Below are 25,752 nucleotides of genomic sequence, written 5' to 3'. Positions count from 1 at the left end.
TTTTCTCCATCGAAGCCAGAGAGTGAGAGGACGAGATAACTGCACAGTCACTGAGCGAGGGGGATGATGTTAGTGGAAGACGGGCGAATAATACTGCAATGTGAGCCGCAGGAAAAACAAACTCAAAAGGAGGGAAGAATATGATAATAGGTAGCAGCGACTGCCTGCTGAGATGGAGAAGCATTGCAAAAGAGGGGGGAAATAGACACTCGGCTCAGTAATGAATGCGTCACTCAGTCTTACAAGACTGTTTGACCTGTCTGTGTCATCTTGTTACCATGCTGTTTTCCAAAAGTCATCAACAAAGTCGTCAGCTGTCGCTCAAGTCTATGTGCGGAATTAATATTGCAGTTACATTAATGTATAAATCGTGTTTTAATACGATTTGTAGACAATTTTGAGATGCATTTAATGAGAAATGCAAGGAAAGGTTCCGATCAGGGTTATTATAGTTTTCGAATTTTCATTTTAGTTAGTTTTGATTTCATTTTGAGTTTTTTTTTTTTTATTTAGTTAGTTTTAATTAGTTTTCAGGGTGATTCTGTTAGTTTTTATTAGTTTTAGTTGTTTAAAAAAAATGCTTAATTTTAGTTAGTTTCAGTATTACTTTTCGTTTGAAAAAGTGTATTACTTGTGCGCAATATTTAAAAAACATCATGGTAAAATGAAAAAAAATAACGCATTTCTTACCTAGTTTTACATTTCGGCTGGGTTAAATGAAAAAGCGTCGAGCCATTGGAGGCAAAAATCAAGCACGCAAAATTGTCACCTAGGAGCGACATCATCTGAAAATGCTTTTCGATTGCCTGCTGCTAGATGACATCACTTATGTGTGACACACTTTCAAACGTCTTTATTCTGGTTAATATTAAAATAAATACACTTAAACTCACATTTAAAATCATCCCCAAAGGCTCATGCATTAAATTAATAACGGTACCCAGAGACTAAAACAAAGGACATTTTTGCTATAATTATGGTTAGCTTTTGTTATTTTTTTAAACGTAAAATGTAGTTTCAGTTAGTTTTCGTATTTTAAAAAGCATTTTCGTTTTTATTTTATTTTATTAACGAAATTATTTTTTTAATTTTAGTTTTAGTTGTTAGTTTTCGTTAACTATAATAACCTTGGTTCCAATTCATATATAAAGTAGAAATCTTGAGGATGTTTTTATTTAGGTATACCTGCTGAAAGTGTATCTCACATAGACCAGAATAAAAAATTTAGGAGTTTGATTGGGGAGGGCGATATATTGTCATCGATATTATTGTCAACGTCGCTTTCAGCATGTGCAATTTTACATTATCCAGTAATAATACTGTCTTGAACAGAAAAAATGAATGGATCCATTGGTAGGCTGTAAGTGATGAAGTGATGAAATTCTCATTCTGTGAATCAGCAGGCAGGATTCAGTTACGTGTCTCAGTGGGACCAGCTGAGTGCAAGATGGCATTCTTTCAATCTGAGGAAATGGATAAGTCTCTCGTCTTAGCTAGTAATTTACTAACAAGTCCACGTCTGCAGCCTGGAAATTATTCGAGATTGACAAGACTGACGTCAGTCAAAATAACATTGTAAAATCATGTGCCGAAAAACGGACGCTGTGATGAGCAATTTGCAAGACTTCTGTTCCACCACGAACCATCTTAAGGATTACGAGGAAAATGTTCACATGCTACTAAAAAAAAAAAAATAAGTAAAGCTTTGCAACACTCAGAAAACTTTTGCTGATTTGAGCAAACACGCACCGTACCATTAAAAAAGCAAAAGACATCACGAACGTTGCTATCCACCTGCATACATTATGTGAGCGGGTAAAAGTTGACCAGATGTTTGATATTTGCTTAAAATTCACTTCTTACGCGCTCATATTCCGCATCATAGCTACATTTTGCAACTATATCATGTGTAGTATGTGTAGGACAATTTCTTAAACTATCTGTCTATCTGGGGTGGTGTGGCTCAGTGGTAAAGTGGTCGTCTCTCAACCCAGAAGTTGTGGCTTCAATCCCATGCCATTGTGACCACGTCGAAGTACCCTTGAGCAAGATACTGAACCCCCAGTTACTCCTGATGCTGCGTCATCAGTAGGTGAATGAGTAAATGAATGTAAAGCGCTTTGAGGGCCTTGCAAGGTGGAAAAGTGCTATATGCGGTAAATGAAGTACCATTTACATCTGTTAAAAGATTGTGGTATTTGTTGTCACTACAAATGCATATACAATAATGCTCTCTCTCTCTCTCTTACCATCTGTCCACAAATTAATACTTGTAGGGGGTGACTTATGTTAACTTTGCCAGCAAAATGAATTCTCGCGGTTCACAAACTCCGGAGAATACATCTTGTACCGCAACCGATCTTTTTTCGATCGAACCAATCAGGCGTTGTTTAAGGCAGGACGAAACCAATAAGCGCCGATGACGGGGGGGAAACAAACAAACCTAACAGACGAATGGATGCTGCAATTAATTATGTTCTCGCAGAATTACTCACCGTTTCCTTGTTGAATTTGAACAGCTGGTAAAGATGTTCGTGCTCCCCACCACCCCCAAGACGAGACGGAAGACGAGATTTTTATCCATTGCCTTGATTGGTCAACATAAAATGTGCATAGATGCCGCATTGACCAATCAGCTCGAAGTATTGTACAGCAAGCCCCACCTTTCCCAAATGGGTATGCCTAGTGTAGTATCAGATTGATAATGTGAAAAACTCCCTCGAGTGAATCACAATTATCAATCTGGCTAGCGAGGTTAGACATATGTGGCACAAATCACCATATATCTTATATATAAACTGAATCTGCCGAATACTAGAATAGACTCTCTCATTTTTGCCTTGTCCCGTTCTTTTATAATCTACAGTAGAAAAATGTAGGTTGCACAAAATGCAGCCATTACTTCCATGGTCTCTCAAACTGTGTTTATTTCGTATAAAATGGGGCAATGATGTCATCTACTGGCGGTTGTGCATCAGTAAATTTGTTTTCAAGTTTAACTTTTACAGTGGAGCATAATCAGACTCTCGCCCACCTGGCCCCGTTGAAAAGAATGTAATTGACAAGTATATTTGTCAAAGGTAGTGAATGAGTTAATCTCAGGGAACTATTTATTTAAATTTGCAGTTAACTTTATACGGGATGCTGCTGACCCTAGGAACCTTCTGAACCATTTGTTTTCGTCTGACATTAAAACAAAGAAATGTGAAAGTTTAAGATCCCCCCTCCTTTTTCTTTTCTTTTTTTTTTTTACTGAAAATGAATTTCGGCTCCAAATTTTGGTTATCGACCTCCTTGACTACTAATAATCAGCATTGGCACTGAAAAAAGCATCCGTTTATCTCTAGTACAGATTAATAGGACCCATTTAGTGACATAAATATTCACTAAAATTATGTATCAAAAGTACTTGTGGTATCAGTAAACGTTGACTACTCAAGAGTTCAATACTCATACTGGTATATGTGTGAAGAAAGTGGTCTTGAACATTCCTAGTTTTTAGTCATGATTTATTAGTTCAATTGGGTTATTCAAACATAATGGCAACCTATACCAATCATACCACAAGCTTAGCTAATTATTTTGACTCATCCCTTAGAAATTAAATATGGAGCTGAGAAGAGTCATTGCTTGGTTACGTCACACCGTACCTCTTAAATCAAAGTTTGTCTTTGAAAAGCATGCAACATGATTTCTGCTGACATATCTGGGTTAGCATGATAATAGGGTGCCAGGCCCCCACCCACACGGCAAAAATCCATACGGAGTAAACAAAGAATGTCACTGAAAAAAAGATGCACATTTCTGCATGCCCTACATGTATGTTGTAGAGGATCAACTGTGTAGGTTTGCCTGTATGTCAAGAATAAAGGATTATACGGTAGAAGATGAAATCAACATGTATGAACATGGTTATCAGAATGCGCGTATAGGAGGAACACACGTCACTGAATTGAGTCGAGCTTGTGCTCAGCGAGACTTTGATAATCCAATGGTAAATAACATTCATCACGCATGCTGCCCTGCATCTTGCCTTATTTCCAACTCTGTTTCTAAGCTCTGTGATTCCGTCTGTTTTCCCTTTCACTCCTGATCTTGCACGCTCCCTCTCCCCGCTCGCTTCTGCTCGGAAGCGAAGGGCGTGGGCGGACAATCTCAGTCCCTTTCAAGGTTCAAAGTACCCTTTCTTCCTCCGCTTCGCTCACTCCTGCGCTGTTCTACATGTTGCAGCCTTATTAAGTTGTTCTCCCGCTCTCTCTTTTTCTCGCCCCGTCCCCACATTAAGTGTTGAGCCGGTCACAGAACATCTTTCTGCTTTCCTTGCCTGCTAATGAGACTACCTCCACATGCACGCCTCTTTGCACGCGCGCACACCGACACACCTGTACAGCTATGACACTACAGCTCATTTTTTAATAATAAGACATGTTCCATGTCATCTAATCCATTGTTTCTATATGGATCGTTGTATATTTTACACATACTGTACCTGTGTGTCTACGAAGGACTGCACCTATAAGATTTTATAAAGACAACAACAAGTTATTGAATTAAGATTAAAGTGGTTCAGAAATTTAGAGGTTAAATCCAAATTTTATATTACTTTTAAACAAAATTAAAGTTGCAAAATGATGAAACTAGTCATCAAATTATGAGGAAAAAATAGTGGATAGTTGTTTATGACGAGAATATAGTCCAATCCTAAAAAAATGCATGCATAATACAGTGGTGCCTTGAGATAAGAGGTTGATTCATATCGTGACCGCGTCACAAATCTCAATTCATCACTTTCCATTGAAATGAATGGAAATGTATGTATATTTCAAATAACAAAAAAATAACTCTCGGGCGCTCTAATATTAGTCATTTTTGGTACAGACTAAAGAATATTTACCTGTAAGTATTGTTGTAGTATCTGTCTACATGTGTTGCTCCAACACCATTGCTTAAACTGCATAGGTCTCAAACTCCGATCTTCGAAGACCACAGTGCTGCATGTTTTTGAGATTTCGCTAATCCAACACACCTGATTAAAAGGATCAGCTCTGCAGGAACCTATTAATGATCTTGATCATTTGATTCAAGTGTGTTGGAGGAGGGATGCATATAAAATATGTAGGACTGTGGCAAGGACCTGAATGAAGGTGGGATTTGAACCCTCACCTCCTGTTCACTGGTCGAAACTGCTGTAGTAGCCTACCCATTGAGCCACAGAGGACTTGGGCGACAGGAATGGCACAGTGGTTTGAGCAATTGCCTGCCACACCAAAAAACCTGGGTTCAAACCTTGCTTGGACCGAGCTTCGACCGGTAAACAGGAGACGATGGTTCGAATCCCACCTTAAACAGATGGCAAGGACCTGAGTTTGAGACCTATGGGTTAAAGGGTTTTTACTGAGAAACAGTTAGCAAGTCAATGTTTTTTTTTCAATATGTTAGCATAAAGCTAATAGGCCATTGGTAAGGCAACATCATTTGGTTGTTTTAAATGTGTTGTCAAACTGTTGCTTATTTTGTGATTTGAATTTAGTTGCCTGCCACCATACAACACTTGTATTTCAAGTTTGTGCTCGCAAGTGAAAGCAAACAATCAACCAAATGACAGCTTGTATCTCGAAAAACTTGTAAGTCGGGTCTCTCATATCTCAAGGCACCAGTTAATCAGTTTATTCCGTTTGCAAAGGTATCTAACATTTTAAAGATTTTAATAGGTTTTACTACTCAGGGTTATGTATTAGGTCCTCTGAGATGTTTACAGAAGTCATTACAAAGGTTAGAGGTTGAATCCCCACTGGGGTTCCTGAAGAGCTCGCTTGCATGCATACATTAACTCGGCCATGTAGGTACTTTTGTTAAAAGCATGTGCCAAATGCCACGGTTAATGATATCATGTTAATAATATATAATGGATTGTAACCAGCCACGGCTGAGATGTTTAGTCACAAGGGTGCAAGCAGCTCTTTCTTTGATTTTTTTCTTCTTCTTTAGAACCTTCGTTACACGTTTTTGTTTTTTCCTAGGAGGTGGGGCGGTGGGGCCTTTTGACAGTTGAAAGAGGATCATCCAGTGCACGTGACGTGGCTACACCCCTTTGTCATGGGCACAAATGCGCATATGTGCACCCGTCCTGGTTACAGTATTTGTACCAGCGTGCCCCTCTGTGACCATTCGTGCCATCTCATCCCTCCCCCGGGTTTCCCATATCGCTTTACTTTATTATTTAGTGTGTTATTTTTTTCTCCTCCCTGATCTATAGTCCCCACATCACAGAGGCAGCTAATTAATTATGGATGGACTTTGGGAGGGAAGAGGGGGTTTGAGGAAGATTAAAAAAACGACCAGACAACCAGCCTCATTACATATGCGCAGTGTTTTTGGTGCTTTATTAATTTATATCTTGTCAGGCTATGCCAAAGCCTTCAGAACTCTTTTGGCTTAATACATTTATTTATTTATATAGTATTCCGTTCAGGCTTTGCTCTTCATTCTGAAACCCTGCACTCTTCACCCTCCTTCCACTATATCTCGTCTTATTTTATTTATTTTTAATATCCCATCACTTGCATATCAACAAGCAGGCACACACACACTCATGTGTCAGCCAACTGTCTCATTATCTGCACTTGGCGCATGTTAAAAGGTGTTTAGCTCACCTGCAAGTGTAAATTATCTCATTTGCCCACTGAACACTTGTTCTATTGAATTTTCCACACATACTTTTTTTAATATGTGGTAGAAAAAGTGTAGACCGATGGTTTTAGAATGACTTGACCTAGAACGACAGCTGCTTCTGTTTTTAGAATGCTCCTGGCAATGTTCAATCCAAACTGGCATAGATTAGCAAAAAAATGAGGTTGAATATTGTAAGCATGTTAATGACGCAGGAGGAGGAGGCGATGGTTTTTGTGCGGTTCAACACACTTCCAATAAACTAACCACTACTGGTTGGACATTTTTAATTGTGTTATGGATTCACAATACACTCTGTAAAGTATGGACGAAAGTCAAATAAAACCCAATACGTTGGAGTATTCCAAAGGTATTTGTTGGGTAAGGCCAGGCTTCTCAAGTTATTCTACTCCTGACTAGTCTGGAACAGAAATCTTCCCCAAACCTTTTCACAAAGATGGATGCATATTGCTCCCAATGTTTTGGCAAGTTGAAGAAGGATTCGTAGAGAATGAAGCGGATTGATTATAAGATGTCTCCATACTTTTAACTTCAATAAAATAAATGTCAGCGCTGCCCTTGTGGCTAGCAAAGCAAACAAGCACATTGGGGTAATCCAAACCATCTGGTTACTTGGCTTAAAGCGAAAGTTAACATATGTCAAAGTAAGGATGTCTCTGAATTCTACGTATATAGGTCACCCAGAATTCCTTTTCATTGTTTATACTTTGGCGCTACAGCCCTCGAAGCTATTGTGTATGGTCCCATTAAAAAAATAAATTCACCCAGCTTTATACAGAGGATCCTATGAGACTAAGACAAGTCTTGAAAATCCACATCCACTCAGTATCATCCTCTATGTTTCTAAATGTTTCAGCATTTTCCAATGTTACAATCATTTGCGAATTAGCATTGCTTTGAATACATGTAGGTAAAGCTTGGACAGCATGGAGAGAAAAATATATATCTCGCAACATGTTATCCCACATACTTGCACCTTGCTGCATTTGTTTTAACAATTGTTTTTCCATCCACCATTTACTATGCTTGTATAAACAACTGACTTAACATCATGTTTAAAATTGTTCTCTCAATCAAATGTGACCCCTCTTCTTTGTCTTCCCACTCTCTCTTTCTTAAATCTGCTCCACTGTACTACTCCCAACAGGCATACTGTAACACGTAGTTTCACTTCCTTCAGTAGTTTGCATCTCTCATTTTATGTTGCGCATTTGTTTGTGTGCAATCTGACACACAAGGCCTCGGCTAAGCAGGCTAATGAACAAACTGCAGTATTGTGTTGTGGCTCCGGGGATGCACTGTAGCCTCTTATGTACATTTCAACAGCTCAGAGTAAAAGAGGAGCAAGATTCACTGACAGGGGACCAGTTGTCTAAGAAGTGAAGGAGCGGCTATGCAGTGGCAAGCATAAAATCTTTTCTTTTTCTTTTTTATGCACAGACCTGCTCCGTGTTTAGGGTTTTCCTTTCCCACTGATTATCTGGTTAAGCACTGCTTTAACTTTTCTATATTGTTTTTACAGTAATTGGAATTTTCCAGGTGAATAAAGTACTTCTTTATCCTCACCACCCATACTAAATGAATTCAAACTCTCCCCATGTGTTCCTCATTTGAAACCGCTCCACTCGTACGTTTCCAAGACCAAACACTGAAGCTGTTTTCAAATATTAATACTTTCTTTTCTGTAAGGAGATCAATGGCAAAATTATGGGCTAGAAAAGTGAACAATTTGGCAATGATGCCATGACATAACCCTTAGGCACTTTGAAATCATCCAGATTACTCTGATGTCACACTTACACAGCTTGCCGAGGAACCTCAATGATTGAATGCCTCTGAGCCAATTGAATTTGAAAGTTTGGGGGGAAAATATGCCACTGAAATTGCACAAAAACCTTATAGTTCAAAGTGCCGTCCCGCATGACATCAGCGCACATCACCGGAGTTGTTTTTAGTATTTTGCCATTAACAGTGGTTGAACATGGATTGTTTGGTCTCAAAACTTCCAAATTAGCATTTTGGCTCAGCAAAAGTATCTCTTGATTTCGAAGTTGGAAAGTTTTTTTTAAGCAATGCAAATAATATATTGATGATGTAATTGCTCATTTGACTTAATGCTTTTTTCTTAATATAGTGTTGAGTAATGTTGGTGTCTCTCTCTACAGGACTGCCCCCAGATTCTGCCCTCAACACAGATCTACATCCCAGTGGGGGTAACCAAGCCAATCACATTAGCTGCCAAAAACCTTCCCCAGCCACAATCAGGACAGAGGAACTACGAGTGTGTGTTCCACATCCAGGGGGAGACACACAATGTCCCCGCCCTGCGCTTCAACAGCTCATCTATCCAGTGCCAAAAGACAGCGGTGAGTGATATGATCCAGAAAAACAAATGTGGATGCTGCTCAAAGATAGTCATCTCAGAAGCATGCACAAATCTAAGTTGCACAGTTTGTATTTGTTTTTGTTTACAGATAACACCGTTTAGATTTGATAGATGCCTTAGCCAACATAGATTTTGTTGTTTCAATTTTGAAGAATCTGAAAGTCAGGCCAGAGAAAAATGATATGCTTTGTGCCCAGGTCACTGATAAAGACATCCAATTCTTTTTAAAGCATTGTGACAAATATACAACTCCCACTGCTGTGAAGAAAAACAACATATACTTCTTATTGTCACTAGTAGTTTTGCTTTTATCCACTGAATGGCAATTGTGAGCTAAATCTTGATCGAACTGAGCGGCATGAATAAGTTAGGTTTTGGATAATGGCCACTGACATCTAATGACCACTCTGGACACTCATTGTTTTGGATTGGACATGGAGCATTATTTAGCCATGGACATACCTTTAATAATGTCCATTCGGGAGAATGGGACACCTTCCCAGAACATTTAGTGGGTGTCCTCATAAATGTGCCTTCACAATGGCAAGTTGCCATTCAGGCTTTGGAATTTTTTTGTAAGATACCAACAGTAATGCTTTTATCGGAACAAGCCAAAATGATCAACTGTTAAAAAAAAAACGTCATACAATGATAATGATGAATTAGATATTTATTTGGATTTGCTGTTTGGGGCAGTTTTAGACATTGAAAGTATCTATTTGAGATTTGACTAAATGTCCTTGTTAGACTGCAGAAAATACAGATCAAATAATTGTTTTTACAATAATTGTTCAATTTTCATTCATCCACTTTCTACTGGTTATTTTGTTTAGAGTTACAGCCCGTGAGCCTACAGCCTGGACCGGCTGGCAGTTGCAGGGCTTGTAATTATTATTTTTTAATAATATTCAGATGGGAGAGTCTCTCCAAGGGGCTACCTTCTATTTAGCCACATTTGCTTAAAGACACAATCAACAATTTGACAGAATTTGTTCAATTAAAATAGACAAGATTATATTTGTGTCCAAATCCAGGTGATGTGTTTGTGTGTGTGTGAGGCCTCAAACTAGCATGACAGATAAGAGGTAGCTAGCGTTGCGCTCCACTGAGGCTGAAAATGCGAAGAGTGCCCCTGTGAAGCTAGTTTGGAGCGGATTGATCTTGTTTACACGTTGACTCTATACTTCACTCTTCTTTCCGCGCTCTGCCTCGAGAGCCCATCTTTCTTTTGACTTCCTCTTCTGTCAAATGTTCTCCTTCCTGCCTGACTTCCTTTGTGTCTCTTTCTAGTTTCTTACACACTGGACGAGACGTGAGTTTGTGGTGTTCATATTGTAGGTGAGATGTTGGAATAATAACACACAAAGGAATGTTGACAGATTTGTGGTTTAGTTAATGGCAGATGTTGATTGCAGAGCTAATTAGTTGCTGACAAGGTTGTCCACGTCAAGATGTGGTTTTGCATTAACTGTTAATGGTACGTGCTAAACAGCAGCAGTAGCAAAACCTCGACCTGGCCAAGTTTCTCTATTTAATGTCCACAAATTCAGACATACTGCTCACAGTAATTAGCCTTGGGTTGTCAGCGCTTCTCCCTTGTTAGCAATTAGTGGCTGCAGGCTGACTTTGTGGCCAAGTATTGATGAAGAGGAGCCTGTCTTGTGTACAAAATGGAAAAAGTGGATAGCTGTAAATGCATGCTATACTTTACACATAATTATGTTTCATAAATGATGGCAATTAGCACATGAAGGACTGTGGTTGCTTTCTACTTTTAACATTCTTCCGTTGAAGATCAATAACTAATGAAAATAATGTCTGACACATTAGTAGGTTTTGGTGTACTTGGCTATTATTTTGGACTATGCTGGTTTGTCATTTGAATTTCTTATTGATTACCAGTTGTAACTCAACATTCAACAAGTGAGGATTCTCAAGTTTGGTTTGGGTGATACAACACAGTATTACATCATTGTTGGTTTTGAAAGCTTTGGTGCAGCCTCTGAACTGCATACTGTAGATGGGGCTAAGCAATGGTAGTGATTACAAAAACGGCCAGCAAGTGTCAGTAAAATATAAGAGATCAACCAGGGCCATGTTGAAAAAAAAGCTCATGACTCACATTTCTAAATAGAATTTAGCTATATTCTAATGCTAATTGCTCTCAAATAGAAACAGATACAAATATACGTTTTTTTCCTGATGAAAGAGACTAATCTTTCTTTTGGTAGGTTTCATATTTTTATAGCAATAGAACACAATATTCTGTGGGCCTTGCAAAATCTGTCAAAATCCAGTAAAACTGCCAGGAGCAAAGGGGGTTGCATCAGTGAAACTGGCTGGGAGTGAATGAGTTAAAGAATATTATTTTACAATTGCTTTAACCAAAAGTACAGTATGGAATCTTCAAGGTATTAACAAGATTTGAATCTAGCCTTATTTGTCTGTTAATTAAATTCCAAAAAGCGCTTGAAAGTTGAACTAATGCTAATATATGATTTGACTCGGGTTTGTGATGGAGAAATAGAATGTTCTGAACTTATTTGTCAAAGTCAGTATCTTACTGAGCAGAATATTGTTGCTCATAGGAGTTGTGAAGGGGAGGTCTGCAGATATGTAGACCTCAGCTGTTATCACACTACAAAGTAGTTGGGACTGAATTAGAAGTGCCACTTTTAGTTGCAGGCAAGTTGCACACTCCATTTAGCCTCAGTTGTTTCATATTTGTCAACAATCAATTCCACACAATCATCCAAATTATTATTTTATATAGTGGAATAATTATGTCCCTTACAAATGTTTTCACATTTCATGCATGGTTCAAGACCTATAGACATAGAAAACAGTAAATCATAATTCATCCAGAAAATAGGAAGTGCTTCATTGTGTTTAATGTATGCATTTCTGATTAATCCTGACAAAGTCTACACTTTATTAATTTTAATTGCCATAATAATTTTCCAATAAATGTTTCTAAAACAAGGCTGCTTTATCAGTCACAAGTTTTAATTCTCTGGGCACAAATATCATTATTTTCCCCCTAACACAAGCCACTGTTCAATTTGTATCACACAGTTACCTATGTCTTAGCTTTTTTCTTTTTTTTCTTTTTTTATTTGACTTGACTCAGTAAGACCCAAGGTGAAGGTGATATGAGTTATTCATTTGCCTTATGTGTCTGCACCACACCCTTCGGTATGCCCAAGGCTATGGATCCCAAGATGTCTTTGAACGTGTGTCTGGTTCCAGTATACCTACAAGACTGGGGCAGTGGGGGTCTACCGATCAATAAACACAAGAATGCTAATCCACAGTTTAGCCTTGTGTTTGAGAAAAACACATACGTGCTAGGAATAGTGGCTAAGAGCAAAGACTAGATTTCTAAAATGTATTCCTATTAGGTGTAAAAGAGCAGATACTGAGAAAGCTTTAAGTGAAACACAAAATCAGTTGAAGAAATGTATAAATCGAGAGGGGAGAAAGAAGTAATAGTGGACACTGCAAAATCGAGATGGGCCCCAGACAAGAGCGACCAGTGAAATTGGAGTATGGATGAATAGACAAGAGGAGAAGTGCTATTGAAAATAACAGGAGGGGGGGAGAAGATGATAGAATGTAAGGAAGAAAATTGTCTCAAAAGTATCTCCTGAGGCCAAAACTCAATCTCATCTCTTTCAAACACAATCCGAAAGGATACACCTAAGATGTACTGGATGACCGCAGTCAGATCATGTTTAAAGTCTACTTTCCTATTCTTTATCTCATTTCCACTGACTGTAATAACCCAATACCCCCAATGCGATATCCTCTAACAGTACACTGCCAATAACTGTATAAATATATATGACACACTTGATAGATGATAGTGTAACATTAGCAGCATACTGATCCGGTTGGGTATCAACGATCCATAACTGCTTACATGGAAAAGTATCCATATGCCTGCCTGGTATGTTTCTTCTTTACTGTACAATACAGTAGGCTACGTCTTATCCCAAAGGGGGGAGAGCAAGTGGATCATAAGACACAATTTAGCTCTCAGCCAAACACATTTTCATATCTTTGGAACCTGTGTATGATCTTTTTTTTTTAAGGCAGCTTTTTGAAGGTCCGGTAGCATGGTAATTATAGAAAAGCTGATTATTTAGCGAATATAAGAGCCAAACAAACCCCTATCACCAGCCGTTATGGTTGCAGTTAACTCCACTTGGCAGCAAGTAAAATAACAAGCTGCCATCTAAATCCCATTCTTCCATTTTTTTTAAGGTTTCTGCTGTGTGGGCCAATCAGAGGTCAAGGCCCAGGAGGCAGAACCAATGAGAGGGCAGTTGGTTGGGAGATATTGTGCTCATGAGTGGCAGGCAGGTTAAAGGAGCAAATAAACACAGGTTCACACAATGCCTGCTCTGAGGCAGCTTGCTCACTTGACCACATTTTGGGGTCAGATGAGCTGATGGACCTGAGCTGAGTATTGTGTGAAGGTCAAAGGTGAGGGAAGAGAGTTGGATGAGTTCAAGACTTCATACTCAGTCTCTCTCCCGTCTGCCTCTTTTTTTCTCTTCAATTTTTGGCTCCCCTTTACCTATTTATTCTTCATTGATGTTTCTCCCTTGGGCGCTGGAATGAGTGGACAGATAACATCTGTGTGGGCCTTACACCATTACCTCCCATCTGATAAACCATTGGGCCACTCCATCACCCTCTGACTCCTTCACCAGTAAAGGGAGAAGGAGAATGGGGGTCCAAAAAAACAGATGCGGGAATGAGAAGAAAATGTAGTTTAGGATAGAATGTGTGTCTGTGCATTATTCTTCAGTGTGTGTATATGTGGAGAGCAGCTGTTAGCTAAAGGAGAGATGGGAAGTATCAAGGGTCCTGATGGCATCCAATTAAGGGAGATAAAATGATGATGAATTGCAGTTGGGCAGTGGAGACAGCCACTACTGCCTGTGCACACTATTGTTCTGCCTTTGTGAAAGTACACAAAAAGTGAGTAGTAGTAGGAGTGGGAGCCATACAGTAAAAGTTGGATCAAGAGGAGGAAAGAAATGTGAAGAAATGACGGACAGTCCGTCATTTGTCAACAAAACGGGTGTCCGTCAGCGACGGACTGAGAGGCTTGTGTCCACTTAATACACACAAAATACTTACATAGATATAATAATAATATAATAGCCCTGAAAGGTTTAAAAAAAAAAGTTTAAAATGTCAGACTTGTAAACCCTCAAATAACAACAGGTACTCAGATTCGGGCACAGAAATCCATGCTACACCACTGCAGCATCCCAGGAACTGCCAAAAAGGGGTAGAAATATTTTTTTTCTGGTTTCCTCTACTAACTGATTAGAACTGTCCTGGTGGGATCAGGACTGCACTTTTGAAGGGTGGAGTAATGATTTAGCTGAGAAATAATCTGCTTCTGTCTGATGGGGAATAAGAGTTAGGTGGCAGACAGCATAGATGGAGTAAATACAGGTCTAGATAGTCCACATAACATATCAGCTGGAAAAGCAGTTAACATGAGGCACACTGGTGTAATGGTGTCATCACACACCCTTGTGTGCGTGCGTGTATGGGGACTGTTAGGAACATATTTCAGGCTTAGCTCTCACACTTACTATTGAAACACTAATAAACGCTCATATCTGAGCAAGAAGGACAGTAGAACTTTTAAGAAAAAAATTAAGTAAAATAAGAAAATTATTACTTCAAATAAGAAAAATAATTTGCCAACAGAGCAAGAAATGTTACTTAAATTTCCCTGTAAGATTTTGAAAAAAATTAAATAAAACTAGGTCCATATCAACCACAGCTGTCTTGAAAATAGTATTTTTAGACTAAAAACATTGGATATTTTCTTACCATTTTTGACCCAGCCAGGGATTGAACCCACAACCTCCGAGTTTGAGGGCAGACACTCTACCACTAGACCACTGAGCGGATAGTGCATTTACTGGAAAGAGGAAAAATGATCTTAGTAAATATAGCAAAACGAACCACTTGAACATGATTCTTACATAAGAAGAAAATGCTTACAATAAAGAGCTATATTGCACTTTTGTCTGATTGTTTTCATACTTCTATTTTTCCATTTATCTTATGACTACATTAACATATGCAAAATCTTAAAATTCAACCCAGTTCAGGGCCTTTGATGTTGGTTAGCCGTCTTAAAATGTGCAAAATGTTTGTTTTAAGCCAGGCAGTACTTAAAACTGGCTGTTAACACTAAATGTGAGGACTGCTTCATCAAATACGATAGTAAATTTAGGTTAAGTTAAAAAAAGATCTTACTCAAGAATTCAGTTTTTACAGTGCATAAACACTACTAAAATGCACTCATACACCACACTGTAACATTCTCATGCATTACTGAATGCCTCCCCCTTTTATGACAGGTGAAGAGCAGCTCCCACATCTTTCCTTGATGAATAAAGATAAATTGCTGTTTAGCTCTAAGCATGTGTCAGCTCCTCCGCCCACCCACTGTCTCATCATCTATTTCTAGTAATCTGTGGCCTTTACCTGACTTTGCTTTACCCTTTCGTAGCACTGTCCCACCCGTCCATGTCAGCTTTGATGGCCAATTATATGAGCAAGAAATTCACACCTTGATCTTTTCCTGTTATGTCGTCCGAGGCATTTGCATTCTCTTCAATTATGTTGTATTCTTCTCTACATGACTAGGAAACTTATTGGAAAGTCAGTCAGTATAATTAAATTTATTCACTTTGCTTCATTGTGTAAGGATGCAATCAAGGGATGGGAGAATCACTCTGAATGTTCTGAACTCCCATTTCAATGTCGGTCTTTAATTGTGCAGACAAATGCTGCCTGGAAGAACTAAGCGGGCTTGTTTTTGGTTTATAGGCCTTAGCTGATGTTCTTCAGGCCAATAATTTAGATTGAGTCATCAGTGCTTTTGCAGGTAATGGATAATAGTGGAATCCATTTTGATCCAGTAATTCAATACATGATTAATCCACAATCAATTGCACGCAAATGGCAGAATTGGCAATTAGTCAATCAACTAACCAGTTATGTCCATCCCTAGCAATACCTGTTGATGATTTTAAGAATGCCAAACAGTGAGAGAAAAAAAGCAGTAAAGATATTGAAAGATGGCTGTTTCAGCAAATAATTAGAGAAGTCTGGAAAGCCTACACAAGATTAATGCATATGACAGCAGTACATTTTTCCCCTAAGACAGCATCTCCCCACCCCACCCACACACACACATGCCCTCTTTTTATGCCACAAATTGTGTGTGTGGTCCGCTCCTCTGTGTGTGGAAGAGATAAGCCGGGTAACTGGGTCCGGCTATGCTCCAATCCTGTTAGCATTAGCGATTAGCACAGGCTAACAGGCCTCCATTATGAGCTGGCGCTGATCCCTCATATAAAGCGTGTGCGTACACACACACACACACACACACACACACACATACACACACACACTGAGCTCTAGGACAGATTAGCACTTGATCCTTGATTGGGAGGCCACATCAGTCTTGCGCATGTGTATGCAACAGGAAGGTGGTGATAAAAACACATGGTCCAGCGGTCTTTGTGTGACTACATTAGTGTAGGGTTGTCGCTTACAAGAGGTCACACTTTTTTTCCCTCATCACCTTGAGAAGAGCAAGTGATCCTAACCAACTCTATCTCGGCTCTGGGCTGGTTTGGTATTTTTAGCAGTCCGGCTTGCACACACACCTTCAACATGACTAATTATCAGGCTGTGACCCTCGCAGAAGGTGCCCGATGTACCCAATGTTACTTCTTACCTGCCTCTACTTGCCATCCATCTAAGCTTTCCTCTTCACCGCCACCGATGCAGGCCATTTTGTAGCTGCAGTGTGTCCACTCTTTCTTTGCCTCCACCCCATTCTATTTGCGCCTTATGGGGCATAACTTACTTCTTCCCTGACATGCAGTCACTGATTCTATTCAGATTTTTGCTCCGTAATAGCATTTCCATTTAATTTGGTTTCAGTCTGGTGAGAGTCTTTCCCTTTATTTGCCTTTTCTCTTTGCACATGTAAATCCTGACCTTTCTTGAAATAACCTGCGTAATGTTTATATTTTCATATTGAAATTGGTTATGCAGTGAGTAAAATATGCACTATGCGTATTCCCTGAATGTGTTAAGCAAAAATACTGGTGTGGTATGAAAGTTTAATAAGCCTTTGGTGCAATGAGAGAAGATGAGCATTGGCTCGTAACCTAACCTCTGTGATGCCTCCAATGCCCATTAAACACAGATGTGCACACACACATACTGGTTGCAGCCTTACATATTGATGTGTGTGTGTGTGTTTTTTTCCTACGACATGCTCAAGCAGATCACAGCTTCTCCCCTCTCAACAAACAGCCTCCCCTAAGGATGGATGTTAAACCATAAACACCTGTACATGGCCAAAACTGGGAATGAGGGCAGGCAGTTTGTTTGTGCTTACACTGTTGGTGTGTATTTGTGGTGTCGCTTTTCAGGGAGTCTTGTCAGGATGGACAGCAACAAGTTAACATGCATTGCATTGCATTGCATTGTAAGGATGAGTGTTAATTTTGTCAACGAAAACGAAACAAAAATAATTTATAATAATGCACATTTTTCACTGGTCTAAAAACAGACTAGACTGGACTAAAACCCTCATTAATAAACAACTGGGACTAAATCAGTACGCATTTTCGTCAATTAATGAAGAGGAGAATGAAAATGTACTTAACTTAATAAAAACTGAACTAGAATATATGGACATTTTAGTTCATGAATAAAAACGAGACAAAAAATTTGTGATTTTGTAAAAACTCTTTCACTGTGACACACAGTGACACACCCACTCTCAAATCTGCAGCTAGCGAACACACACATGGACAGACAGGATGTGGATTCCCGATGAACGGTAAAAATAAATAAAAAATTACGGTACATTTACAATGTCACATTAATCCAAAGGCTATAACGTTCCAACAATAATGTTAATCCGACAGCTAACTATTGTTGGCTAATTTATTAGCATGGAGCCATAGTAGCCACTTGTTGATATACTGTAATTGTGTCAAGTGTTTTTTCATCAAAAAGATGAGAGAAAATTTTATGTGAAATAGTGTTAAATGTTCAACATAATTTGCTGACCCCAAAAATATACACAGGGGTAAAATCATTGTCCTGAATAAAACTAGATTAAAACATTGACAGTTTTTGTTGACTAAAACTAGACTAATAAAATTAGGTTTTCTTGGACTGAAATTAAGACTTAAATGCTAGATTTATAGTTGGCTAAAAGTTGACTAAATAAAAATGGGATGAGGTTGACTAACTATAATAAAAAATAATAAGCTTGATTGAAACTGGACTAAAACTGAGACTAAATAAAACAATGGCGGATGAAATTAACACTAGTAAGGACATGGTCACTGACTGACCAGATCAGGGAGAGAGTGAGTGTGTGTGTGAGTGAGAGAGAGAGGGTGGGCGGGCGAGAGACGGTGGGAAAGAGTGCGTGAGTGTGTGAGAGAGAGAGTGAGTGTGTGTGTGTGTGTGAGAGAGAGAGAGAGAGAGGGTGGGCGGGCGAGAGACGGTGGGAAAGAGTGAGTGAGAGAGCGAGTGTATGACAGTGAGTGTGTGTGAGAGAGAGAGAGTGTGAGAGCGTTCCTGTGCTTTTGTGTGTTTTATTCATAATTCTTATTTCCTGTCCAGACATGACGCCTTTACTGGAAAGTGTGCTGTGGAAACCCTTTTTACAACATTGTGAACATAGCTTTCTTCAGACATGTGCGTCAAGAAGGAATCTTCACTGTATGTGTTTGTGGGTCTTATGTGATGGGAGGTAGACGGGAAAGAATGAGATTCCCACAAGAGGGTGTTTGTTAAGAAACAGAGGGAGAAAATAATGAGAGGGAAGGAGAGGAAAAGAGGAGTGTGAAAAGAGCAAGCAGACAGACATGTCAGGGAACAAATTGAAAATGCCAATTTCACTTTAGGACCCACCAGTTCAGCTGTTTATAGCTTAGCCGCAGCCTCTTATTCCATGTGTAAATGAATGGTGTCCACAGAATAACGCACAATAACTTCTATCTATCTTGCACTTGGCCCTTTCTCCTTCACCCTTGCTGATGTGTTATCCTCTCACCCTTTCCCAGTGCACCGCCCCATTGCCTGTTGCATCTTTTTTTAACGCACCTCACTTCACTTGGACTTCATCTGGGTTGTACCACATAAAGTGACACATTTCTGTTATTTTGGTTGTAAATGTTCTTCCTCTATTCATACAGCCATAATACATTCATTCTCGAGAGTTGTCTGAGAAACTACGGTCGGAAATAATTGAACACGTTTAACACTCTTATTGCCTGCTCTGACTTGTCTTGGGCTATATTATCGGAACAAATCCACCTTTAACACACCTGAGACGTGACATTATAGTCGTGTTTGGCATCCTTGGTCGAAGAAGAGGCAAAGTGGGACAAAAACATCTCATTTGTCTTTATATGTATACCTTAGTGAAAAATGTCACACATTGCGCACACAATACCCGTTTCACTGCGCAGTACCTCTGCGGCTCGATCCAGCTCGACACAGTAAATTCTGTAGAGTAAATTTTACTCGGTTTGGAGTGGGACCAAATAGACTCAGTTTTAGAGTAAAATTTACATTTGGAAGAAAGTAAAGTAAAGAATAGGGGGGGGGGGGCTCACGAGTTCAGCTTGGGAGACTACCACACTACCACCTGAGCTATGCCACTCCTACTGTTTGCTTATGTTCAAGTTAGGAAAATTCCAGCTGACACGTGTGATATACTAGCACACAGCAGGAGCTGCATGGCTCAGGGAGTGGCTGTCTCCCAACCTGAAGTCGTTGGTTTGTTCCTCAATCCTTGAGTGACTTTTTTGTTGTAGTTATTTCTTATTTTACTCTCTTCCAAGTGTAAATTTTACTCTATTTAGAGTGGGGCCAAATAGACTCAATTTAGAGTAAAATGTACTCTACAGAATTTACTGTGTACTATCTATTGTTGCTATTTCATTGCCTAAATCATTTCCTATTTTTAGCGCCTGGTCCAACAGTGTTCAAACTTTGCCTAGCTGGGGTTCCATATGGGTTTTTACAGTTTGTACTCTCTCTTTTTTTTCTTTTTTTTTATGGAGAGCTCAGTATTGTTCATTCCATTTGACATGCCATAATTGCTCTCCTTTTTTTTTTTATATATATATATATATATTTTTTTTTTTTTGTATGTGGGTGAGTATGTGTATGTGCGTGTTTGTGTGTGCGTGCGTGCGAGCGTGTGTATTCATCAGTTCACCTAAAACCTATTAAAAAAAATCCCATACTAATAATATAATATAATAATAAATTGCCAAATGCAGAAACATCAATGTAAGTTATCACGATGTGGTGGCTCTCGCTAACAGGCAGAATTAAGTAACCAGAATTAGGTTAAAAAATTCTATATACGTAGACCATGTTTCTATAAATTTTGATATTTGGTTTTTATTTGAGGCAGATATTTTTTCCATTAAAATGTGATTTATGAGGAGGTTAGACCATTGGTCGATATTCAGAGTTTGTTTATTTTTCGAGTTAACAAGAATTGATTTTTTTGCGATAGTAAGGGCTACAAGTGTAGATTGAAATTGTTTATGTGGTAAGTCAGTTGTTGTTAGGTCACCTAGCAAACACAAGTTTGGAGATAAAGGTATACTACAGTCCAAAATAGCGGAAAGTTTTTCTAAGACTTTAGTCCAGAAATACATAACCGGAGTACATAACCATAAAGCATGAACATAAGTGTCTGTAGTGTTTTGTAAACATTGGAGACAAATGTCGGAGTCTGTGAGTCCCATTTTCTTCATCATATATTGAGTAATGTATGTTCTGTGAATAATTTTATATTGGATAAGTTGTAAATTTGTGTGTTTTGTCATTTTAAATGCGTTTTCACAAACTTGAATCCAAAAGTCAGATTCCGGTGCTATAGACAAGTCTGTCTCCCATTTCGAGATGGGTAAAGACATTTTATCAGTATATGAAAGTAACTTATATATTTTTGAAAGTTTTTTTGTTGTTGTCGGAGAAAGCTTGTTAATATCTTTAGCTAAAACAGGCGGTTGGAGCGTACCCCGAAGTGTTGGAATTTTTTTTATCATATTTATATTTATACAAATATTTATCATATTTTTAACTATTTTTGGAGCAAGGATGTATATGATATAAACATTATCTGAGAAGAGATGGTGGAGATGTATAATTCCTTTCTGCTCCCACACCCCTAAATAAAACGGTTGGTTGTTAAGTTGAAAGTTGACAGTTTGTACTCTCTAAAAACTATTGGTCAAAAATGGGGAAGTTTTGTATAAGACAACCCAAAAAGTTGGGTCAAATTGACCCTTAAAGTGGACCGGTCTATTTTTGATCCATAATTGGGTTACTGTTGACCCAATGTTGTTTTTCGAGTGTACTATATTAAAATAGAAGTGCAGTGTGACAAATGACATAATGCTGCATAAGCAAGGCAAAAAGCAATACTCGACCACTGCATAACATAATTATACATGCACAACTCTTTGGCTTTGTGCTCAATACAAGAAAAGGGGTGGGGGGGTGGGGGTGCAGTGTTGCTAATAGTAAAAGGAAAAAAAACGTGTCCTTACCAAAACGTACCTAGCTCCAAACTTTTTGAGGAAATTGGTTCAGAAGGAAAGTCCTATTCCACCAACAACCAAATGGCAGGCAAAATATTGTCTGAGGAAAAAATGGCAAAAAAGGAAAAAGAGAGGAAAAAAATCCAAGAGCAAACTGGAAGTTCCCATGAGATGCATGCAGACATTCTCCCTAATTTGAATATTGCTATGCCTTTAGAGCTCACTCAGTGTAAATCATCCAATCACAAACGCAAAGAATGAATTAATCAACCACTCGCACATTGTGACATTGGTCTGTCCTAGCTCTCATTTTCTTATCTTTTCTATGCACATTTCTTGTACTTGAGCCCCCCCCCCCCCCAATACATTCCAATTCACTATTGTTAATGATGTCACGATAAATCTTTTGCTATCACATTGGAGTGGTTGATATCAAATGGTGGCAAAGTTGTTGCGAGAATAGGTCTGTGTTGTGCCGTAGCTGGAGGCACAGGGCTTTCACATAGGATTTTATCGCCACTCGACTAGAAGATAATAGTCCTGCTATCTCTCATCCTGAGGCCATTTAAGGTAGTGACCATAGCAGTGGTAGTGAGAGTGAGTGGATAGCCTTTGACTGACAGAGGCAGTAGGTTAGCATGGACTGTCTTCCTCGCCATAAGCCAATATGTCTGCACATGTCATCTAGTGCACTGTTTTTCAGCCCCTATCCAGCTTGTTTTCCATGTCTCCCCAGCCAACACAGCTGAAGATCGTTATCAGGCTTCATGCAGAGCTTGCTGATTAGCTGATCGTTTGAAACATGTGTTGCTTGTGGGAGACATGGAAAACAGGCTGGATAGAGGTACTCGAGGACCAGGGTTGAGAACCACTGGTCGTGTCTCCTTTATGCTTTACAGCAGTGGTTCTTAACCTTGTTGGAGGTACTATGCACATTCACCAAACCCGGATATTTGTGTGTCTTTTTCCCAGTGTTTTCATCAGGTTTGTGAATAATTATGAGCTATATACTAATGCTAATTGCTGCAAAACGGAAGTGCATACAAATATACTTTTTTCCTTATGAAAGTTGAGACTTTAATCTTTCTTTTGGTAGGTTTCATGTTTTTATAGCAATAGATGTGTCTATATGTAGTAATTTTTTTTTTTACATGAACCAAAAAATAACTTCACGTGGCACATCAAAAATATTAGCTTAACTAACATGCCAGCACAAACTGATATGACATCACACATGCCGAACAGTATGCAAACTGTATTAAGATGGAGGGGGGGATTTGGTTGAAGTTATTCACATCATTTTGTCTGTGCGTGCTATTCAGCATTCATGATTTATGAGTGTCTCATTAGACAGATTTCTGTAAGTCTTGCCATCACATTGCTGCTTTGGAATCTTGTTGTCTCATTTAAAGTCATTCCATAAAACTGATTATGCCGCCAAAGAGTCAATTACATTTCAGCTCTTATTAGTTCAGGATGCAAAAATGAAATTAGATGTGAATGTTATTGTGGAAGATATATTAGGCTTTTCATTCATCACTGAATAGAGTGAGTCATCCAGCGGTGAGGATTACAATCTCTTAATCAACTCTGCTCTGCCAGGCAGGCAGCGCGAATGTGTGGTGTGTTAAAATCACAATATAGTCTGTCTCTCATCACTCATTTTTATGGCCCTTCAACTGGTGGAGCAGCGCAGGTTATGACATTACTACCAGCCGCCAGCTCCACTCAAATGGCTTTTTATTTTGGCACGTTTTCTCTTCATTTTGCAAACTCTGAAGTGAGTTTTTCCTGCTAAAAGTATTGTTACACATTATTAGATCAGAATGTGAATGCTGAGTGATTGTTTTTTCTTCTTCTTAACTTTCAGTATACCTACGATGGCAATGACATCAGTGACCTGCCAGTGGATTTGTCTGTGGTTTGGAATGGAAACTTTAACATCGACAACCCTTACAACATAAAAGGTAAAAAGTTTGGGATATATATTCATCAACCAACTGCGTCTGTACACATTAGTAAATGATGTTAATTGTGTAAGAAAGGAAAGTATCATTTTTAGCAGTGATAGACATTGCATACACTAATTTCCATGTGTGCTTTTGTTCTGTATTAGGACAGCACTAGTGCTGTATACATTTTTGTTACCCAGTTTAAACATGCTTCCTATTGTAAGAATGTGAACTAAACCTTTGCTCACCATAATGTCCCATACTAGGCATTACTGTGTATACATTTAAGACAGAGTTCCAGCTGTATCCGGCCAAAAGTCTCGTATTCCCTCGATATATATTTAAAACGGTATGACGCCACACCTTCCTTGCCTGCCAACCCAAGAATGATAATGTTTAGGGTTAAAGGCATACTCGATGGACCAGTGTGGAGGCAAACAATGAGATAATGTCTGCTGAATGTAATTGCTAGTAGGAGTGTCTTTACAGCGCTGGCTCCAAAATGATTACAGTCCGTACAGCACAGCAGGGGGGCGTAACGTTATTCCCCCCGCTGTGTGCTAAAGTAACATCATTGCCGCCATCAATATGGCCTGCAGATGACATTTAAAATGTCAGTATGCTTTGCTGTCACTGTCACTGTTTGATGATTAGGGCTCAAGTGAGAAGCTTCCATTTTAGTGTAATGTAATATCGTTTATAATTGGAGGATATTTTATCATTATTATGGGACTGCTGAGCGTAGCAAGCAGCACATATTACATCCTAGAAAAATGGGTATATTAAAAAAAAGCAGCACATATTACTCCACCCTAGAAAATCCCAAGATTTTTCCGCAAAAATGCGGCCCGTACCGTAGATCGCACCGGGACAAATGAGGTATCAAACGATGCGGCTCGATGACTCGGTGCGGCATTACTTTTCTAGGAATTCCGAGTTACCATGGCGACGCAATTCCCCAAAAACTCCCAAAAAACTCCCATAGGAAATGAATGGAGAAAGGGGGAACAAATTACAGATCAAGCACCTTTTTCCAAGACACGCTGCGCACGCATACGTTATCCGACCGATACGAATTTTAGCTCATTTTGTAGGAATTTTTCCCATCTTTAGCTCAGTGTCGAAATCTTTTTTAAGGAATGAAAGCTCTCCCCTCTGTGCGGGTTCAAAGACAGTGAGTGAATTAGGCTTCTACCGCACTCTGTTGACCAATTAACTTTAGAGTGGTGGGAAAAAAGAAAAGTCTACTTCTATTTGCAAAAGTTTCACTTCAACTCGTCACCATGGCCACAATCTTTGCTCACTAGACATCAAATTCTCACATTTTTATTTGGCTAAGGTGTCATTTAGTACCTTTATTTTCACTTTAAGCTAGGACAAGTCGGACGAACTCGCCTATCCAGGCGCCTTTCGCTCTTCATTTCTGATAAATCATAAGTTTCCAACCTGCTCTCATTTGGTCCTTTTTTATCCGATTAAAAAAATGAGAACATGCTCGTGTTCCCCAAACCCTTGCCGTTCTAACGAGCCATTTCTTGAATCTGTATCTTGAACCGTTAAGTCGTGAGAGGCTTTTGTTCAAGGGGTGCGTCTCTCATACAATCTCAATGGAATGTGGGGCGCGTGATGGCTCCAAGTCAAAAATGGGTGTGCGTTCTTAAAGCGACAGTGACATATTTTTAGTTTCTGTTGATTATGGTTAACTTCCACATTTCTTGACCGATTTTTGTCGTTTAAATTTTAAACTGTTCAGCTCATTTACATTTTTTTAAATACATTTTCAGGGACAGTGAAATACTTTTAGTTGATGTTGATTATGGTCAACTTCCACATTTCTTGAGCGATTCCAGTCGTTTAAATTTTAAACTGTTCAGCTCATTTACAAAGTCAAATGTGTGTGCGTGAAAGTGCATTTTTCTTAAAGGGACAGTGAGATATTTTTAGTTTCAGTTGATTATGGTTAACTTCCACATTTCTTGAGCGATTCCAGTGGTTTAAATTTTAAACTGTTCAGCTCATTTACAAGAGTCAGCAGTCCCATTCAAAATTTCCGCGGGAATTTTTCTAGTTTGATAAG

General features: G+C 39.0%; 1 protein-coding gene across 2 annotated transcripts in view; it reads left to right on the top strand.

Annotated features, from left to right (window-relative positions):
* Positions 1-25,752, top strand: part of plxna1b (plexin A1b) — a 225,658-nt gene that overhangs the window by 144,104 nt on the left and 55,802 nt on the right. For both annotated transcript variants that reach the window (XM_077572438.1, XM_077572437.1), the window contains exons 10-11: positions 8,856-9,056; positions 23,594-23,690. In XM_077572438.1, the coding sequence (XP_077428564.1) occupies positions 8,856-9,056; positions 23,594-23,690 (298 nt within the window). The remainder of the gene's footprint in view (positions 1-8,855; positions 9,057-23,593; positions 23,691-25,752) is intronic.

The sequence above is a fragment of the Vanacampus margaritifer genome, chromosome 8, assembly GCF_051991255.1.
Source record: "Vanacampus margaritifer isolate UIUO_Vmar chromosome 8, RoL_Vmar_1.0, whole genome shotgun sequence".
Taxonomy (NCBI): Eukaryota; Metazoa; Chordata; class Actinopteri; order Syngnathiformes; family Syngnathidae; genus Vanacampus; species Vanacampus margaritifer.
Note: the sequence above shows the minus strand (reverse complement) of the source record. Positions and strands in the feature narration are given on the sequence as shown.